The sequence below is a fragment of the Homarus americanus genome, unplaced genomic scaffold (genome assembly GCF_018991925.1).
Source record: "Homarus americanus isolate GMGI-L3 unplaced genomic scaffold, GMGI_Hamer_2.0 scaffold28, whole genome shotgun sequence".
In the NCBI taxonomy this organism is placed as follows: Eukaryota; Metazoa; Arthropoda; class Malacostraca; order Decapoda; family Nephropidae; genus Homarus; species Homarus americanus.
Window position 1 is genome coordinate 7,965,415 of NW_024742238.1, and position 21,101 is coordinate 7,986,515.

General features: G+C 37.1%; 2 protein-coding genes across 4 annotated transcripts in view; one reads left to right on the top strand and one right to left on the bottom strand.

Annotated features, from left to right (window-relative positions):
* The window catches only part of LOC121876581 (protein tyrosine phosphatase type IVA 2-like), a 46,350-nt gene extending 36,731 nt beyond the window's left edge, over positions 1-9,619 (top strand). For both annotated transcript variants that reach the window (XM_042381786.1, XM_042381785.1), the window contains exons 3-5: positions 2,246-2,377; positions 3,888-4,054; positions 4,530-9,619. In XM_042381786.1, coding sequence (XP_042237720.1) covers positions 2,246-2,377; positions 3,888-4,054; positions 4,530-4,644 — 414 coding nt within the window. In that variant the 3' untranslated portion in view covers positions 4,645-9,619. The remainder of the gene's footprint in view (positions 1-2,245; positions 2,378-3,887; positions 4,055-4,529) is intronic.
* A 3,121-nt stretch (positions 9,620-12,740) lies between these two features.
* On the bottom strand, positions 12,741-20,374 carry LOC121876607. Of its 2 annotated transcripts, XM_042381822.1 has the most exons (6): positions 20,209-20,374; positions 19,641-19,804; positions 19,039-19,133; positions 18,448-18,633; positions 16,901-17,089; positions 12,741-14,894 (listed from the first exon to the last, which is right to left on the bottom strand). In XM_042381822.1, the coding sequence occupies exons 1-6, from the start codon at positions 20,294-20,296 to the stop codon at positions 14,012-14,014; spliced, it is 1,605 nt and encodes a 534-aa protein (XP_042237756.1). In that variant the 5' UTR covers positions 20,297-20,374; the 3' UTR covers positions 12,741-14,011. The 2 variants fall into 2 exon arrangements, with proteins under 2 accessions (XP_042237756.1, XP_042237757.1); XM_042381823.1 differs by lacking the exon at positions 16,901-17,089.
* Positions 20,375-21,101: the final 727 nt, after the last annotated feature.

Sequence of the window (21,101 nt, forward strand, 5' to 3'; positions counted from 1 at the left end):
CCGCCTCGGGTACCTGTGTCCCACATGCAGACATCTCATTTACACGGGCCTAAGATGATGTTTGCTCTGTTTTGGGAATGCTTCTTAGTCCTCAGAACCCCCAAATTTTGTCCGAATCATCCGAAATTGATATTTACTGGGTTCAAATCTTTGAGGGTTCATTGTACTATACTTGTTAGACAACAACCCAATTGTCAGAAAGAGTGGAATTTGCAACCATGAAATATTGAGATTCACAATTTATTTTGCAACACATTACAACAGGAGTGGTGTGTCTCGCTCTTCTGTATCAGTCATCACCCTCACTCTGGATGTATTGCTGTGTTAATTCCCTTGTTGGTGATGTGTGGGTGGTATTGGAGGGACTGTGGGTGGTGTTGAGGTGTGGGGTGGTGCTGGAAGGTGTGTGGGTGGTGTTTGGGGTAAACAGAGAGCAGTTGGTGCTGATTGTCAAGTAAGTAAATCAGAGAGATCTGCTCTTGGCGTTTTACTGTACTAAGTTTTGCAGGCTCAGTCAGCTTCTTTACAGCATTTGTTTGGTTCACTGCCAGCTTGTACTTTCTCTATGGGAGGAGGGAAAATTAAAGATGGAGTTAGCTTCTTTGCACAACCTAGATTACTAGCAAAAAGGTACCTAGGGTTTACATTTGAAGAGCAGCTACAATGAATAACAAAATAAATCACTCTGTACAAAATACCTGATGCCTTGGGTTGCAAAAGAAAACAGTTAGTGTCTACACAAAAAACTGTTTGGTGGAGTGGTACAGTCCAAAGTTGCTCGAGTGCTGTTTTGTCATTTGTATGACAAAACATTCCTCGTATAAGTAAAAATAAGATATTCGGACTAGTCCCCATGAATATATACTGTAGATTATGTATATCATATACAAAAATGACTTCAGTTATGTGGTCGCCCATAGTCTGTACTGTACCATATATGAACTTGGTTCATGACGAACATATCCACCCATCTTCTCTTTGGAGGTACGTACCAGGTAACAGGAGACATCTCCAGTACTGTACTGCAAACTTGCCTCCACATAGTACCCTTGTGAAGCAGAGTTAATGAAGCTACCACTGGTTCTATTTTCTATGTCTTTCATAACTGTGGTCAGAGAATGAGTTGTTATTTCAGAATAGGTTTTTTTTCTGAGTATAAATTCTGAACCATTGAAGAAAGAATGCAGTGCTTCACTGGCCTCCTCCTTTGCCTCTTGTGAAGACAATTTAACATCTAGTAGCAGTAGTCTTACTTCCATAAGCCATGATAACCTCTGGTTTTATTGCAGGAACCCACTGTTCTTTGATAGTCTTGTATTTTTTTAATGGCTTTGATACCCAGTCTCATGCTTTGCTAACTAGTCCCTCCCTGACTCTTTAAGTCCTTCTTCCAATATAGCAGATGTGGAGCTTTGGTGTACTGTACTGTTTGCTTCACAGACACCAAAGCTGAAGGCGATCCACAGCATCCTTCCTAAGGGTTGCCATGTTACCTTTGACATTTTCTCCATGTCATTTGAGATTTATGTTTCTTTGAGATTGGTCTACACTTTTCTTTACTTATATAGCAGACCAAGCTTAAAGTGTATTTTGTTTGGGTTTTGAAACTATAGTCTTCCTCTAGCTTGACTTAAGAGATGTGGGACCACACACTACATAGTAAAGTTCTTTGGTTTGTGCTGACTTTGCTACTTTCTTACATCATGGATAGTAGTCCATCTTATTTTTTTACAAGTTTCCTAAAAGAATTATGCTAGAAACAAAGAGGTTTTCCATCACCACCAGATACAGTGTATAGAAAGTAAAAGGATGAAACTGCACAGGCAACACTGTCACTATTTGTGGCGCCTTTACTGAAGATGATACTTGAAGAAAAGAAACAATTCTGTTAATGTGCGTATAAAGTTACCTTGGGCAGATGTGGTACACCTCGGTTACCACTAACAGAGGGATAAACCTATCATGATCCATTACCAACTTTGCTAGTAAAGATGTACGGTATGTCAGCAACTACAGGTAGAATATTGTAAGGAACCTTTACCCTACAGTACAGTATATGACCCAGCAACAGAGAAGGTTTTGATTGATGATATTGTTGCTGCCCAAGATTAATAGAATTAAGAGATTATTCTTTAGGGATTATATTCAGTTACCTTGTGTACACATTTTAATTATGTTTCAGTAATGAAAAGTGCAGAAATTAGGTGATGTACAGTTAAATATTATTATTTTCATATTTCCACAGGAGTTGGTGAAGCATGGTGTACATGACGTGGTTCGTGTTTGTGAACCAACATATAAAACAGATGAACTCAAGAAAGCAGGAATTTCTGTGATGGACCTGGTGTTTGATGATGGAACATTCCCTCCTGCAGAGGTATGGCATACCTCTAACTTAAATATGTTTATACCAGGGTGGGGAGAGTAACTGGGTATAAATTTGTTTTGCAGATCTCTCCAGGCTTTTGTGTGTGCATGCTCAAATGCCTGTTCATTGCTACATAGCCTGAAGTTCCTGTCTCTCTCAAATTAAGATCAGTTTTCACTTTCACTACACCTGAATTGAGTGAATGGACATACATTGCCCCCTTGCTTAATGCGAGTTTATTCAACGTGGATTTGCTCTAACACTTCATTAATATTATTATTATTGTTATTATTATCGCCTGGTATTGTTTAACACTGGGCTAAGATTCACTAAAACCATGGGTTGATCTGGGTTAACACAGGAAAATTCAGGTAGAAAACGTTTTGTGCGGGCCATCGATCAAGTTCATTACAGTCCACGGGTTGCGTCCCTATGTCACATGGGCTCAAAGCTTAGCTATTGCTCGGTCTGACCACAACCAAAAACTTCGCTTGGATTAGATCCAGTTTTTCGCTTGCTTTTGTCACCATGGCTCCTTCTAAACATTCTCTAAAGTGCCCATCTGCCTTGGGACACTCCAGCAAAAAGAGAGTAAGATCACATTTACCCTAGAGAGTAATTTGGACATTCTTCAATGACTAGAGTGAGGCCAATCCGCCACTTCTGTCGAAGTGGGCTCAGTGAACGATTCAGTAATGCTGAGAAGATTAGAGCCATAATTTTGGATAAACTAATTTTTTTTATCAGTTACAAACAGAATGTGCCCCCCCCCCCATATATATATATATATATATATATATATATATATATATATATATATATATATATATATATAAAATAATAATCATTAGGTCAAAAACATAAGATGAATAAACATTTCTTCGTGCGCCAGCAAGATTTAGCACGAGTTATGTTGTGGTTATTTTTCAACTCGTAATTTCAAATAGATTAACTTAACTTTCTTCATATTTTTTTTATTCAGTTACATGCACACACACAATACTACAAACAGAATGTACAAAAACAAATATATTATCATTGGGTCAAAAGATTTATATGAATACTGTAAACATTTCTTCAAGCGCCAGTGGGAGGGGGGAGCGTCCCAGCCGGGCTAGGTTGCTATGGTGAGGCTTGAGGGAGGCCTGTGACTCAGCCATCCTCTCCAATGGTGGTGGTGTTAAACTTTCGGGAACTGATTTCATGGACACACCAGTGTCTCCACAACATCATGTTTAAGTGAATTTGGTAGATGTATGTGTATTAGTTAGCCACTTTAGAGTTGTATGATGCATTTCATCTTTGGTATTGTAGTGTTTTTGGATTCCACCTGATATATCCCTTATTTTCCCAGGTTATTATGAGTTCACTCTACATGGCATTTCTGGGAATGCCACCCCTACTTTACATAAGGGGGCAGTGTATTGTAAAAGTATAATGATGAATTAAAATAGATGGTGATTACTAATAGTGTGTGTATATTCTTTGTATAAAAATGCTGATTCTTGCCATATTACAGATTGTTGATGAGTGGCTGGGATTGTTGCGGCGCCGTCACCGTGAAGACCCTGGATGTACCGTGGCTGTTCACTGTGTTGCTGGCCTTGGTCGTGCTCCTGTGCTAGTTGCCATAGCCCTCATTGAGCTTGGACAGCGCTATGAGGATGCTGTAGAACTTATTAGGCAGTATGTATGGCCATTACTGTTGTGTATGTCAGGTGTGGATAAATACAATAAGCACTGGGAAGAGACTGGAAGCTTTTGATGCTTTCATAGAATGTTAAAATATAATAGGAAAACATATTAAAGATCGACAATAGAAATGGAAATTGAAGGTTTCTGCCTTTTATATAAAATAAAAGGAAAAAATAAGCCAGAGACAAAATGTTATAGGGACATCAGTACTTTTGCACTGAAAGATTCAATAGTGATTAAATGTGTTGTTTGTATAGTAAATTGGTTGTGGGATTTGAGTCAACTAGATGCTGAATCCCTCCCCTGCAAAATAAAAATATTTTTTGTTTTGGACATCGTGTCTGATGTTAGTATTTGTGTGTTGTGGCAGTTTGTTGAGGTAGGCTCAGTTGACAAAAGTCATCCTTGATGCAGAATTTTACTGTGTATTTTAACTTCTTTAGACCTTTACTTTCTTCTTTTTCAGGAAAAGACGAGGAGCCATCAATGCCAAACAACTGGCCTATTTGGAGAAGTACCGTCCCAAGTCTCGACTTCGGCTAAAAAATGGCCATAAGACTGGTGCGTGCTGTGTGCAGTAAAAATTCTTAGTGGAGCATCAGTAGCACCTGAAAATTAAATTTTGTTTAGCGTCCAATTGGTTGATTGCCATATTGATGAATTAGTGATAAATTTTGTCATTAATTTCTGTGGCATAGTTAGCAATGGATTCATTGTACTTTCTTTATACCATTCAATTTCTGTAAAGGAGTGTTTGGTATATGATATCTTAAGTTATCTAGATTTAAAATTTGACGGGACGCTTCTTCACAAATATGAAGAAAAAAATTAAAAATACCAGAAAGTTGGAGTTCGTAGATAGTACTTTAATGAGGCTCATTATTTCTCAAAATATGCAAGGGAAGTGAGCTTAGGAAGCAAGATTGGTTTGGAGCTGTCGGTGAATGCTAACTTGTATTGAGAGAGCCTCCTAATATTCCAGATGAAAGTAATGGCAAAGACATTATGCTTAACCCCCTCTGTTCTGATATAAAGCTCCTGTCTACTAATACAGTACAGTACTTTAAATTTATGGAGTGGTAAATTGTCCTAGTTAAATGAAATATGCCTTTTGGCCTTGTTACCATGACTATACTTGGAAAACTTTCCTGCTTGTAGTAGTCACAGGGGGGAGGGGGGTGGTATATTGGATAATAAAGCTGCCTTTAATACCAAATAGTGAAATCTTAAATACATTGCCCCCTAAGATACCTAGAACTTGAAATATGTTTGATGGCACGAGTAAACCAGCAAGAGTATTAGAAGTCTCTCATTAAATTTTTTATTTTATTTTAAAGTATGAAAAATGTGAAATTTTAAGTGATGCTTTAGTAATGTTTAGTCCAATGGCACGATGTAATGGATCTTTTAAAAACAAAAAGATAATGCGTTATCGAGACATGGCATTGCTAACCCGCCCAGGTTGTTTCTGGTCAGACACATGTGCCTTGACGAGTATGGCAGTTAGCACATATCATGCCCCGACCCCCTTTGTTCCTCTACTCCAGCTGCAGAAGGTGTCTTCAGACTTTGCATAATTAATTTAAGAATGCAATTTTATATATCATGCACTCTTTAGGAACAAAATAGTCTGTGCAGGATTTTATTAATTATGAATTTACAATGAAATGTGAATTTACTTGCATGGCAGGCCAGCCTCTGTAACTTCCTGGCTTAGTAACACTCAAATTTTCTATTTGTAAACATTCTTGGACTGACTTTTGAGCATGTCCTTAGTTCAACAAAAGTAACAGTTATCATTTGTATGAATATTTTTAATGTTTTAATTCTTAAAAGTCTCTCTTCTTTAAAAAGATGTGTTCCAAGGGTGGGGGTGGTGTTGAACTGACTGACTCATCCATTCTCTTATCACCCCCTTTCAACACTATTCACTCCCTAACTGATATAACAGTTTGCATTAAACTTTTCATATTTTTATAAAGAGATGGATTTTTTGTAAATTCTTGGTAAGTTAAAGTGAATCATTTTAATTACCTAACCAATTTGTTAAGATGTTTGTATTTGAAAGCTCCAAATTGTTGGGGTATTGACATTCTCAAATAAGGAATTTCAGATTAGAGAGCTTTTGCTGTAGTTTGTATTCTAATTTTTATCTCTTTTTCTTTTCTTGTTAATTAAACCTATGTTGCATATTCAAGGGGGGTTTTTGTATCATGTAAATGAATTTTTTTTATCATTTATTGACCCTTAGAATTGCAAAAGTATGTGATATAGCAGAATGTGGGTGTACAATATCTAGAAACCTCTCAATTTTCAAAGAGTCAGTCCCTAGAACAGACGAAGACTGGGCACCATAGCGCTAACTGTCAGGTGGAATAAGGTTGATATGTGTATAAAATCCTTTGAATTCAGCCCTTGTGAGCAGTTACCACTATCCTGCCTCGACCCTTCATTTTAAGCATCCTATGCAGCTGAGACTGTGTTGATGATTATGAATGTAAGTTTTGTTCTGGACTTATTATACGTATGATTGAGGAGTGAATGGGTGTTGATAGTGGATCGATGTGTTTACGGAAGTCTTGGCATCTTCCGAACTCCGGTGCTGTTTTGTCTAGTAGACTATGGTTAATGAGGTGAACATCAACAACAACATAATTGACCTTTTCCTTTATTTCATTTTTTTCTTTAATTTTGACCTCTCAAGGTTTTTCTTAACTCTTGCAAGTCCTCTTCCACTATATAGCAGGATTTTTGGATTCGAGCAACACGCTTTATTTGCTCTCATTCATAAAGGGAAAGTCTGTTTTGCTTGAAACCAGTTTATCTGATTTATTAGAATGGACTTTGAAAGTGGGAAGATTTCCACTTTAATCGTGTTAGTTGATTTATTGAGTTATCCTCAGTTATTTTTCATTCCACTTTGAACATATATAAACATTTAGCATAAGTTTGTTCATGGTGTTAATGTCATAAACCAATGAAATATACAATGAGGTCTTCTATATCTTGTGTGTTGTCATTCAAGTCAGCCGGGTAGATTGTATCAGACGGTTTTAGGTTATTATAATTATTTTAAACGTACTTTTTTCAGTTGTATATAGATTTTTAATAACATAATGCTTTGCTGATTCTTAATAACATTTTTCCTTAAATGCTTTCTTAATCTTAAAAAAAAAGAAAAAAGACCAGATTCCTTTTCAAGGTTTCACTCCTTTTGACAAACACGTTAATGGGGATTATTAAAAAATAATTTAGTTTTTAAATTTATTTTGCACTCTGCACTTTCATGTTGTTTAGTTGATAAAAATATAATAACAATATAGAGGAGAAAGGCATGCTATATTGCATCACAATTTTCCCGGACTGATTTGACCTGCCTCAGCTCTGTAGTTATGTAGACTTACATGGCTGTGAACCTATGCCATACTTTGCTAGCCACAAACACCCTACCCTTCTTCTAAGGAGTGCATGGAAGATCTGCCAATGTAAGTCTGAATGTTGTATTGCTTTGAAGCATCTACAGTCAAACCTTGTTTCTTCCAGCCTCAGGGAATAAAATAGAAAAAATTATAGGGCATGTTTTCACTGCTTTGGTGAACTTTTGTCGGGGGATATAAAGCTGATTGAGCTGACAATTATTCTGGGTTGAATTAACAAGGTCTGAGTGTTTTTCTTAGTATGCCAGGGCCAGAGGTGAGCATCTTCACACCAGGCTGATGCACAAAGCTGGAGATAGTGGCATATGGCATTCTGTGTTTGCCAAGAGCATTGTTATTTTAATACTGGCCTCCTGGCTCTGGCATTTGAAGGCCATGATGAAAGAAGCAAATTCCTAAGTGGTGTAACAAATATTTGGCTCTTCATCCTAGAGTCAAAATTCATGTGCATCTATGAAGAATTATTTCTTTGTCTGTTCCTTCAGTAAGTCATCCATGGTGATCACATGCGATGAAGATGGGAACAAATTTTTAAGATAAACTTTTGAATGTTCATAATTATTGTGCAGATGGCTGAGAAAGCTACAGCCCACTGATGTGGGGCACCTAGAGTAGGATTTATACCAAAAATGGGATGTTTTGATCTGGGAAAGAAGGATTTTATAATTAGTTTTTCTTACACAGAAAATGGCTTAGTGGCATAGCAACTTCCCACATTGCTTTTTAGGCTGATGGGAAGCTTTGGATTTGATTGATCTTTGAAGAATGAAGTTTGCATTACAGTACTTAGCAATCTTTTCAGTGCAAGTATGACATCCCATTCTTTGTGTAAACCCTTCCTTGTAGAAGAGATGAGGTGCTACATGCACCCTACAGTAGAATGTAACCAGAACCATTTTAGTCATTCGGACAGCCTATTGTATCTCACCTTGAAGTGTATTTGGTTATGTACATAATTATTATTATAGTTTTTTGTGTTAAGTTTATTCGAAATTCACCCAAGCAGAAGACATAATAGATACATGTGTTGAGTTTGCCAATTTGTATAAGATTTTAACATGGCCCCACATTTTCTTCTCGATGTGTATTTTAAGATCTAATGTCTTGTGTATTTTGGATTTGCTGCTCTTCACTTTTCTAACTTGGGTACTAGACTGAAGAAAAAGGTACCCTCATTTCTTCCAGGACATTTCATCTTTACCTTTCCTGACATTTTTGAGGAGCAGCAGTCTTGGCTATAAAGTTTTGTCCAGAGAAAGATAAGAAAAGTCAGTCATGTTACCATTTCATGTCTTGACTGAAGGAGACTTATGGAATGTATACTTTCCTGCAAAGGTATCTAGACAGTGCATGACAAGCAGGTAGAGTACGTATTCAATATCTTTAACTGTTCATCATTATGAGCTTGGCCACAGGAAAGAAGTGACAATTACTTCTTTGTTCAGAGGATTGTCATATGAGAGCTCCCTATCATTCTCATTATGTGATCAATCTAGAGCAAGAGAACCTTATTTTTCTTCAAATCTTTGTACTCTTAACAGCTATGGTGCCTATTTTTATTTGTTAAAGGCCTGCCTTGCATTTTATCATATATTAAATTTTACATAGAGCAGTTTTGTTTAAAACAAATTTTATATTGCAATATATTTGAATTGATATTCATCCCATGCTGATTATCTTTAAATTTTGTTGTGATGAGACCAGGGATTAATGACTGTTGGTCTTGTCTGCAATGAGTTTTCCAAATATTACAATTGAAAAACTTACTTGCTGAATTCTAAACCAATTGTCACTGCTATGGATCTTGTTGCATGTTGCGCTTTCCCGCATCACCCCACCTCTCTCCTCCCCTCCCAAGACAGTTTCCTGGCCAAGCCCCCAAGTTTGGCCACAAGAGCGTGTAGTGGCCAGCTCGTCATTATTATGTTGGCGGCCCATGCGCCATAGTTGCGCTAGGTGGCCCATGTGTCATTGTTGCGTGGGGCTCCTGGTGGCACCTCTGTGGCATAATTACTGTGGAGCTTGCCAGGCCACACACAGCCTTTGTAAGTGTCTGTATTTTTGGCTAACGATAGCAGTGTGAACTTGTTCATAATAAAATAATGGTTTTTTGGTATAATAATGTTCTTTTAGTTTCCTCCCATTTTATACCCAACAGTCCGGGGTGTCCATGTACAATGTTGCTTTTATTAGCACTGCTGGTGAATTGGGTCCTGCATCTATATAAAGTCGTGCTATGTTCTGTTATTACGTCATTGTCTGCCATAGCAACAATGTTAAAAAGACTGATACCCCAGTGGGTAAAGAATTTATTATTTACTGGGATTTCTGGTCCTGGATTTTTCATTGCTTGGTGTTAGTTCAGTGGTTTTTTTCAAATTAGTTTTAAAGTTGTATTTAAACTTTGTGAAAAAATATGAATTATTTTCTCTATTCTTCACAAACTAATCAAGGAAGACAATAAGAAAACTATACTAAATGAGGATACAGCACTGCCTTGTACCCGTTTCCATGAGTGTTGGTTGTAACCAAGAAGTTTATTTCATCATTCATTAGTATCAAACTTTATAATCTTAAAAACGTCAAATGTACAGAATCTGTTATCCCATTCAATGTGGACATACCTCTGGCAGTTGACTGTAGTCATACCATGTTTCAAAGGTTATTCACCGAAGGCACACTTGAAATTGAGACCATCTACATTGAAAGGGTTAACTCTTATTCACAACTTTAAAATATGTAGAATGTCTTTTGTTAAAACTCTTGACAAGTATAGAATAACTCGCCAAAAATTTTCCCAAAACATCACCCCCCTATTTCCATTAAATCTTATTGGAATTACTCGTCTACTTATTGGAATTTCACTTGTCATATTTTCAAGAAATGCAACTCTGACGTTGAACACACTTAAAAATTTTGGACTGCCACTTGGACTTGAGAAAAGTAAATCATCAATCCTTGCACATCTTTCAAAGTTCAGTGTGCAGGGGATGTCTGCCTTTTGTACTCGTTTATACCTACTGTACTATTATGTAAAAAAAAAAAAAAGCATCGACCTTTTGTAGTCAACAGAGGTGTTAAGCCCTGTCCACACGATCGAGCAGTGCCCGGCGAGCTTTGCCCATTTACCAGGCAAAGCCTGTGTGTTGTACACACGGAGGTGGTTGGCGGCAGTCATAGTCGGGCGCCGGTAGCTAGTAGGTGGTCGGCAGTGGCGGGTGCGGTACGATCACCATGGTGTGTAGCAGGAATAATCGCCGGACATTTAAAGCGAAGAGCATAGGGTTGTGTACTATAATAATTGCTGCTATGTGCAAAAAGAAGAACCAAATGCAGAAAAGGGAATGGTGCAAAGAGTGATTAGGTCGAAGAAAAGTACAGTGACCCCTCCGTTAACGAACTCGATCCGTTCCAGAAGGTCGTTCGTTAACCGAAACCATTGTTTCAATGGGTTTTTGGGCAATTGGTTCCAGCTCACTGAAAATTTCCTAAATTCAACAAAAATGGTAGAAAAGTTCACTTACTTTGAGGTGTGTATGTAGAAGGCTCCTGGATGATGATGATGGGAATTAGAATGGGGGTGGAGGAGAAGGAAGAAGAGAAGGCATTGGGATGGAAGAGAAGTCACCCCATGGCGCCATTTCACCCATAAAATTTTAGCTCTGGTGTAATTCAAGATTATTTTCTTTAAATCAACACTGCACTGCATTATATATTGTCAATATGTAAAATATATTTCAAAATGACCAATAATTTGCTTGGAAACAGAAAAAAAAGCGTTCAGTTGAAGAGAGTCTCAAGCAAGATGTTACCTCCAGTGAAAACAGGGAGAGACTAACTCCTGTTTGCTGTGTTAAGAGGCTGGATGCCACGCATTAAACTAGTCACTTTACCTTCAATTATGTTCAATAATTGTTAAAATGACTAAAAAATTGAATATTAAACTTTTAAAATTATTGAATAGTATAAACTTCTTGATATTTACTAAAATAGTAAGGAATTTAAGCCCTAGAACCGATTAATGTATTGGCGGACTGATACTAAAGCTGGTCGCCCGGTCAGTGCAAGCGAAAACATGTTGAGGTCGGTTCGTAAGAACTTCGTTAACCGAATTGAAGATCCTTATGGAAGGCAGTTCGTTAACCGAGGTGTTCGTTAAACGAGGGGTCACTGTATTGGGAAGTCCTGCCAAGATTTTACGTGAACTGCAAGATGGACGTGAGCAAGACTTCAATTACATGAGAATGGACCCCAACACCTTTTACAAACTTCTAGCGAAAGTGGAACCATGTAAAAAAAAACAGGATACCAATATGAGGAAGAGTATATCTGCAGAGGCTCGTACGACTAGAGGCAACGCTCGTATATCTTTCAACTGGGTGCGCCTACACGTCACTTCAGTATAGAACGAGGATATCAAAACAAAGTTTGTCTCGCATAATACCTGCAACTTGTCAAGCCATGTATGAAGTACTCGAGGAAGATTACTTGCAGGTGAGATCTGTAGTACATAAAAATTCATTGAATAATGTTAGAATTATGATATGCATAGACAGGAAGCTATGGGACTAGAGTGACGAGAGCGGCAGGAACGAAGAACACACATGAATGTCCTCATTACATAATACATAAACAATCTCCCGTTTATTGTCACGCCAATAATGTACATTGCATAAGCTTATTTGGTTATGCACTGGACATACAGACCGAGCGGTGAACATATACGTATCACATTTGCAGTACTTAACTCAGGTTCAGAGTCGTCGCTCCATATCCGGCAGCAAACCCACCAGGCAGGCAGACCATGATTTCGCTCAACGACGGGCACGGGCACTGCTGGTTTGCCCGATAACGGGCATTTAGCGCGTGCCCACCGGGCACTGCTCGATCGTGTGGACTGGCCTTTAGAAGTTGTTGAAAGATCCAAACAACTGGTAAGAAGAATAGTGGCAAGAAGCATCATCTCCAAAATGTGAGTGTAAAGTACTGTATTAGTAGTTTAGAACAGAGAAAGAAAATGAAGGTTTACAAGACATCAACTACATGTTAGAGTAGAAGTGTAGAAACTAATTATGTAGTGGGACAAATAGAAGCATGATATAAATTAGCATTTTACATGTACCATGATGAAAATAACTTCCTGAATTCAAAAGATTAAGGAGGCAGAGATAAAATTTTTGCGATAATATTGTAACTGTAGAGCAGCTATGTAAGGGATTATAGCTGTAATGAGGAGTAAATTATTGGTTTTATATTTTATTTATGCATTACAGGGTATAAAAAAAGTGTTGGAAATTGATAGGAATTTTTTTTTCTTCACATTTTCATTAAAATATGTTCTTAAACCATAAAGTAAGAGTTAATTGTAAAATTTGCTAAATTTACTAAAATATATACAGTAGTATAAACAGAAGACATACATGCAGACTCTTAATCAACCCAGCAGATACTGTAATATGAAAAAGGCACTTCATTGTATAAAACCGTTCACCGGGGACAACAATATTTTTTGTTTGTTTCTTTTTAGTATACTTAAGCATTTAAAAATTTTTATTAACAAATATGGCTGCAATCTGTTAAATATTTAGAATGTGAAAGTGGACCCATAGGCCTGATGGGCTGTTATCAAAAGAATGGATACAGCACACTAAATATTAAACCGTCTGTACAAATTGAAGTACTGTGCTATATTGTGGCCAGGCACTGTAACTCAATTGCATTTCTGTAACTATAAAGTGAAGTTAATATTCACAACTGGGTAGACTGGAGGTGGTTCAAACATGAACTGAGAAGAACTCTTAAGATAGGAGAAAAATACAGTATCTTAGGTATTGCAGCCTACACAGTTGTAATTTCTGGAGTATTTTTGCAAAGTAAAGCAACGAGCTGCATATAAATACCTTCACATATTACTATGTATTTTAATGGATAAAACTAATCAATTTAGTAGTCCAGAAAATTTTATAGCATTAAAACTTGCCAGTCATGATTTTAAAAATTCTTTAATATTAAGGTAATGCAAACTATTGAAAGGGATTCATGTGGAACATAATAAACATAAAGTACTACTGTATATACATAAACAGGAAATACATAGCTAGCGAGAAGTCTTGAGTTTGGAAATATTAGCCAAAATATTATTTAATCACCGATGTAACTGCCAAGCTTACAAATTGAATGGTGAAAATTATTCTGAAGTGGAGGTGAAATATATAGATTATTAAACTTTATCCATGTATTGGACCGATAACTCGCCTTAAAAGAAACCAGTCCCTGATGTGCGTCGTGCAAAGCTACATATCACGTACCGAGGGACAGAGAAGCAACACTGCCATATCCTACAGTCCGCTTAACCCTTAGGCCCGGGGTGACTTTCCAGAACGTCCGCCTTTTTCTCGACTTTTTGTGGGGGGGGATGTGGTTCCTGCCAGCAGCACCCTAACCCAGGGCTTAAGGGTTAAGCAGTCCACTGAAGAGGACCAGAGGTTTCACTCGTATTATATCTTGTATATTATCTATTTCTCCTGGGTTTAGTTCGGTTATTCTTTATTTCACATAAAATATTTTTCCAATCCTCGGGTTTCTTACCTTTCAGGTCTGGGTACAATAGCCAGAACTTGATTCTAATTTTTGTCTTTGCTACTAACCGTTCCACCTCAACCCTTTCACTTACAGACAATTTCATACTGTTTAATTTTTCTGCCTTCTTCACTCTCTTTCTTATTAGCTTAGTGAAAATTTTCCATTCCTCCTTCTTTAATAGTATGGAAATTCTTTTTTTATCTTTTTCAAGTCTCCTCATCTTCTCCATTTTCAAGAATTTATTAAAGTCTTTTACTGCACATATTTTCTTTAGATTGTTATTAACTCTCTGATAATGCTTTACAAACTTCTGAGTAACTTTTGATTCGTCCTTTAAAAGTGATGGACAGTAGTGGTCCAATCCATTCTTACTCTTCTTGTTGCTTTCTAACATGTCAGTGTCACCCTTCCTCTTTTTTCCTCTGCTAACAGATGAATTTTTAGCTGTTCCAACACTTTTATTCATGATTTGAATTCCAGTCTTTAGGCTGCCAGAAAGATGCTTTTGTTTCTTAACACCATTAATTAGACTACTAGACTTTCTGGGGAGCTTCTTTTTACTATCTACACTAACTCCAATATCTTCTTCAGGAGTCATTAATAATGCACGAGGTCTGTAGTCAACATCAAGCTCAGTTTTTTCACATGAGGGTCTCTTAGCTTGTATACAGGACACTGCTTCATCTTCAATGTCTACCAAGCCTCTTTTATGTCCTGCTGGTTCATTTAACTGGGAGTCTGTTATAGTTTTATCTTCCTCTTCCTTGAAGATGCTCAATAAGCTCGACGACTGAACGTATTTCCCAGTTTCTCTGTAATAATACGATTTGTAATATAATTAAGGAACATTAAACTTGGTCTACACTAAAATGAAAGGTAACTTCTTATCTGCTGTTTTCTCAAAATTTGTTGGGTAGCACCTCCGCCCCCTAACAAACAGGGTTAGCTTTGCCTGGAGACTTGACAGTAAATTATTGACTCGGTACAAACCCCAGCATATTCATCCCCATCACCACTAGGGTTTCTCAACTGGAATTTGAGAGGGAGAGGGACAAATGCCAAAAATCTCAGGATTTCTCAGACTACAGAGCAATGGAATTAATGAAAATTAACAAAATCATCTCTATTCCCCACCCTAACTCAACTCGGGAGACAGGTCATGTGACCTGGTTCCTTTTGTCTTTCTTCCTTGCTTTGTTCTGTTAGTTAGCTGGTAGCTGATTTTGTCTTTTATTTCTCCAATGTGGGTTTACTTCATTATTTCTTTATGTACAATACATTTAAAATTAATTATATCTGCACAATAATTATAAATAACAAATTTTAAGTGGCAGTCAAGGCGACTTTTCGGAACTGCTTGGTTATTTCGGATTAATTCTGAATATAAATCATTTAATTAATTTTTGAAAAATCCGAATTAACAAGGGTACAGTGTATATGACTTAAATGCGGAATGATAATAAATGAAGTAAAGGACAACATGCCCTGACAATTCGTGATCCTCGATTATTCGTGGATGACACCCTGGACGTACCCAAGAATGTCTGCGGGTAGTTTTAAAATTGCGGGCATTTTTGTGGCCGGGACAAGAAGCCATTCATTCTAGATATAGCAATTTTCTCAAGGAAAAAAATTGCCGTTTGGCAACTCAACTTTAATAACAAAGCACGGAGTTGATTCTCACATCTTTTCTACATTTTGTTGTCCTGCTTCTGATTATTTGTACCAGCAAATGATATTTGTGGATTTGGCTATTCACAGCCATTTTAAGACCTAAACTCCCACAAATTTTAAGGGCATGCTGTACAGTATGTGTCGTAAAATTGAGCTGCGTTATGAAACACGTGCCCCAGTACTTGCACTCAGTGTACAAATATCATAGCAACAATGTATTCCTACTGGAAAAAATTGGTATCTATTAAAAAATTTTCACTTCTAGGCAATTTCTGGTACATACTTGTAGGTCATAAATGTGGTTGGTTTATTGCTGGTGTAGACATGAAAAAACACTTTTGTATACAAAGAAGAAAAATCTGTGCACCGTCTATGAATGTTAAATCCGTCCTCATACCTATATGAACACAAAATAATTGCCAGAAACGTAAAAAATATTTTAGACATTTCTTTTTGGAACTGTAAATAAAAGTATTGTATAAAAATGCTTTTCTTGACATAATGAACATTACTCGTATAAATGCTTTCCTTGTTTTCTCAATTTACAGACTGGATTGATGAAATATGAATATAAAGTACATGTACAGCGGAAGTGTACTGAACATTTAGGATTATTTAAAAACAATCAAGATAAGTATCCTGTAGGTTTTTTTTACTCTTGAGCACTTTACCACTTTATGGCAAATGGCTGGAAATAAGAGCAAGCCCATTTCATTCAATGTTATCCATTTATTCAATCACTATTACTGTTAGAAAATATGTGTTCTGTAATATTGTTTTTACAAGCAGTGACCAGCTCATTGATCAGTAAATACGGGAAAAGAAGGCTGACCAAAAACAGGTCATCTGCTGTGTTTAGTTTGCATGAACCTGGAGGGCAGTAAGGTGTGAGTAGGTTGTAAACATGGAAAATCTTCTCCCAGTCAATCATTCAGGAGACACTAAAAACTGTTTAACCATTACAATTGTATACGTGAATCTTAACTGGAAAAGTGAATTGAATCAAGGTTTTATAGAATAGTATTGTTGAAGTACATTTTATACAATAGGAAAAATAGGGTATTTTAAAGTCATAAATAGGCAATAAATAACAAGGCATTGAGGTGTTGCTCAGAAAAATAAATTAGTTCCAAATGTTACTTACTTGACTATCACAGAATTACTTTTAACTTCCAATGAACTACAATACTTGTGGAGATCATCTGTAAGTGCTTGAGGTAGGGATCCTTGAGTGACCACCCCAGGCACACTACCACCTTTCAGTTGTTGTACCCAAGGGAAGATATCATCATACAACTTGGCCAACTGCCCAGATAAATCAAGTGCAAGTGCCCTGAAAATGTAATGGGCAGAGTAGGGAATCTATAGCTACCATTTAAAGGTTAATCAGCAAATTAGTATGCAAACTTTGAGAAAATAGAAAAGTGGATAATTTTCAAGATTGTGTATCGTTAATTATTCTCACAAGACAAAAAAATCCAATTAACAATGAACCAGCTGTGTGAGTTTAATGACTTTGACCTTAAAACTGGGTTTGAGAGAAGGGTAACTCAAGACATCGGGAAACAGATTAAAATAATTTCATTGCCCAAATGAACAATGTAATTCCCATTGAGTCTGTTAATAAATCCCCTGAACATTTCCATTATGTCCAGTACACCCTGTACTGTAATTGAGCATAACATAATTCCTTGAAAACAAATACAGGTGTATTTCAAAGACCCCTTCCAGTGGGATAACCTTTGGTTGTTATGCAAATGTAAACATTAAACACAGGAATACACCTATAACATAAAACTAATAGCCAGGACTACAGGGTCTATATGTCTCCCTTCATATAAAAGTCCACAACACAGTAACGGAAGCATCAGCTGTCAAAAATAATGAGCAAAGCAGGAGTAGCACAGAGTAGAGTTGGTCCTGTCATCAGTGATAGGTTGTTGAGTACATGGGCAAGGACTCTGCTCTCACCTAACTGGAAACTTACACTTCTAAGTACAGTACTACAATTCCTTTTGAAGGCTAAGATTGTGTCAGGAGAGATATTATTTTCAGAAATGTAGTCCGTCACACATGTCAGTGGCCAGGGAGGGAACCCTAGGTTGTTGAGCCTAAAGACCTGTTGAATAAGTCACCAATCCCCTGCATGAGTTGACAGATAATTTGAATAAAAATATATACCTGTACAGTACTTCATTAACGGTAAGAGGAATTTCCTCGACGTGAAAGGAAGAATGTACATGGCTGGTGTAAGGTCAGTAGTGTGATATTGTTATGGCAGTAAAACATGATCAATTAAAGAGGCTGGAGTTGAAATGGAAATGGTGAGGTAGATGTGTAATGTAGACAGAAAAACAGGAGGCCCTTTTCAGAGCTAAGAAGGCAACTGGGTAGTGAGAGTACAGTACAGGCATTGGTGAAATTCTGAGTAGAGGCAGGCTGAGATGGTTTGGGCATGTAGAGTCAAGATGTGCAAGTCTAAATGTGGATGAGAGGCATGGCAGGGGGTAGGCCAAGGATAACAGGAGTGAGAGGTTGTAAGAAATGACATTTGAGTTAGGAGCCTGACAAGAGACCGTGCAGCATGAAAGCTGCCATCATGTAACCATGGCTAACCCAAGCAAGTGTAAAAAATGACTGTAAATCGATAATGATGAAACTTAAACAATATTGTAACTACCTTTTTCTTACCTTATTCGAGCCACATTGGCTAAAAATACCATTGCTGTACTGAAGAAATGGCCAGATGAAATTTTTGACATGAGATAGCCACTTGCCTCCCTACAATACCCATCTAGACTGAGCAGAAGGTGAAAGCCTCCTAACACTCTGATCAACAAATACTCAAACATTTGTTTTGATGGCATCCGGATGGGTCTGTTGAAATAAAACCATTCTAGTAACTCACCACTAAGAAAAGAATACAAAATATAACACTGTATGCAAGTCTGAATTCACCTGACAACAACATACAATCTTTATTATCAAAGTACAGTAAATGACAACAATTTGTTTGAAGAGATCAGCTGCACCCTTTGACCTTAAAAAATGTTTTAAAGATGATTAACAGTGTCTGTTCAATAACAAACTGCCCAGTATTAACTTGTACTTAGGCTCAAAGCAGCAATCATGCAATTTGTGACACTGAAATTTCTGATCCATCAAATTTCTAAAATACGGGTGTGACATCATGGTCAGTAAGGTGTTTCATGTTATTCTATCTATTTTTTAGCAGAAGTAAATTTATGTGGCACCTCAGTCTTCTGCCTAATATTTACTCACCTTTGTGCAGGAGGAATGGTAGGCATCATCTGACGAAGATTATCCAAATTTTCCCTCAAATTAAGCTCCTTCCAGCGCTCTGAACACTTCTCCACCTGATGGTATAATCATTGAATTTTAGAGAATATAAGAAAATTGAGATACAGAACTTTGATATGTAATTAGGGAGGAGGTAATGATGGGTGAAATATTAATGGGTAAAACTGAGGATAAGTGGGCCAGTGAAGGCAGAGATTGGGATGGTTGAATGAAATTAATAGCTGGGTCCGAGAAGAGAAGCAAAACTCTAGGAGGATTGGCAAAGACAGCCTGAAAAACATCTGGAGGGTAATGGATGCCAGTCCTTAAACATGACTGAGTGGTTGAGTAGCATTATTAAAGCAATGAATCAAATTTTACAAACTTTGTAACTACTACTGCTACTTCACTAACTACTTCAATAATCGGTCTCTATATCAACACTCAGATGGCATGGTTTGTATATGCGTAAGATTGTTGATATACTGTACATACATGATCCTCCCTAATAATTTATTTTTTATTTAACACACTCAGAAAGACACACCATTAGCTACTATAAAGTGATTGGTGAGTGAACTAACCCTCTTCAAAACTCTGTAAAACTTCTCAGTGCGATGTCGACCATTTTGAAAAAGTGTTGCTGTGAGAATTGCAGCCTCACGTTGAAAACATCCCGACACTTCTGTATCACATAAAACAGCATGGCCACACAGGACACCCTCGAGCAGAGATTGTGCGCAAACATCTGTTGATCAAAAGGATGTTATTTACGATCTACCACAACTATAGATGTCTGCAGCAAACACATTAGCTCCTTGTGTAAAAAAAAAAATATCTTAAAGATGTCATTAAAAACTCACAACTGTTAAATCAGAGATGTTAATTTATTATATTTATTGTTTCTTGTTTTTGGTGATCTTGTATTTAACTGACAAAAAATCATCTATCCACCGTGTTCTTTTGAGGATGGATCTATCAGTTCCATTCATAGACAAAGATTTTAACATAATGAAGCAATACTGTGTCTGGTAGCTTCAGATACACCAGATTTAAATACAGCTGTATTGGCTTGCGTGATTTAGGGTTTGTTTAATGCATTACCTCAGTTTGTATCATAAGCAACAGTAAAGAAATACCAAATATCAGTACCAAAATTATCTAAGCGCCGCTCCTCCTGTGTATATTTAATGCTGTAGTCAGGAGGCCTCGAAATCTCTCGTTTGTTCCACACTTCCATTACTGAAGTTATTAATGTAATTACTATGCAAAAGTGTATCAGAACGGCAGTGACTTGTGACACCGTCCTAACACGAGTGGTGGGTCACGAGTACTAGCCTAACAATATTTACTTACAAAAACATGAATGAATTGAAAAGGCTGGCTATAATTACATATGTATGCACATTCGCAAAAATAATATAAACAACATATTTATATATATATCGATGAGGAAAGATATCAATCAGATTGATATAATCATCGTCATTCGTCACGGAGGCAAAATTAATACAAGATTTAAAAATGAAGCTATTCTAATCACATTACCTGTGTTTATACTACGATTAAGACTATTAAGGTAAGAAATGTAAACGTGTTATACATGTGCTATTAGGTTTAGAGTTTTACGCTCGTAGTGCTGCTCCGAAACGCGGTTGATGACGTCACATTCACACACGGTGACCTACCCCAGCCTCGCCCTGTGTCGGGGGTTGGAGCAGGTCAGCAGTAACCAGTACAGAATTTATGGTTAGCTGTGGAAGTCTAATGTTTAAAGTTATAAGATTGGCAAATTCATTTTCACAATTTGAGTTGGCAAACTTGTCACTTCGCTAGAGTGCAGTTTTACAGTTATTCATACTGTACTTGTCTAGAATCTGACCATTGTAGACAATATAAACAGCACTTCTCTCTACTGCCTTCCACATCCCTTACTGTAAAGCTCGAAGAGGATAAGATAAGAATGTCATGGCTGAGGGTTTTAGATGAAAAAATATTTGTTGGAATTATATCAAGGATTTGTGCAGTAACGGCTGACTGTTCTA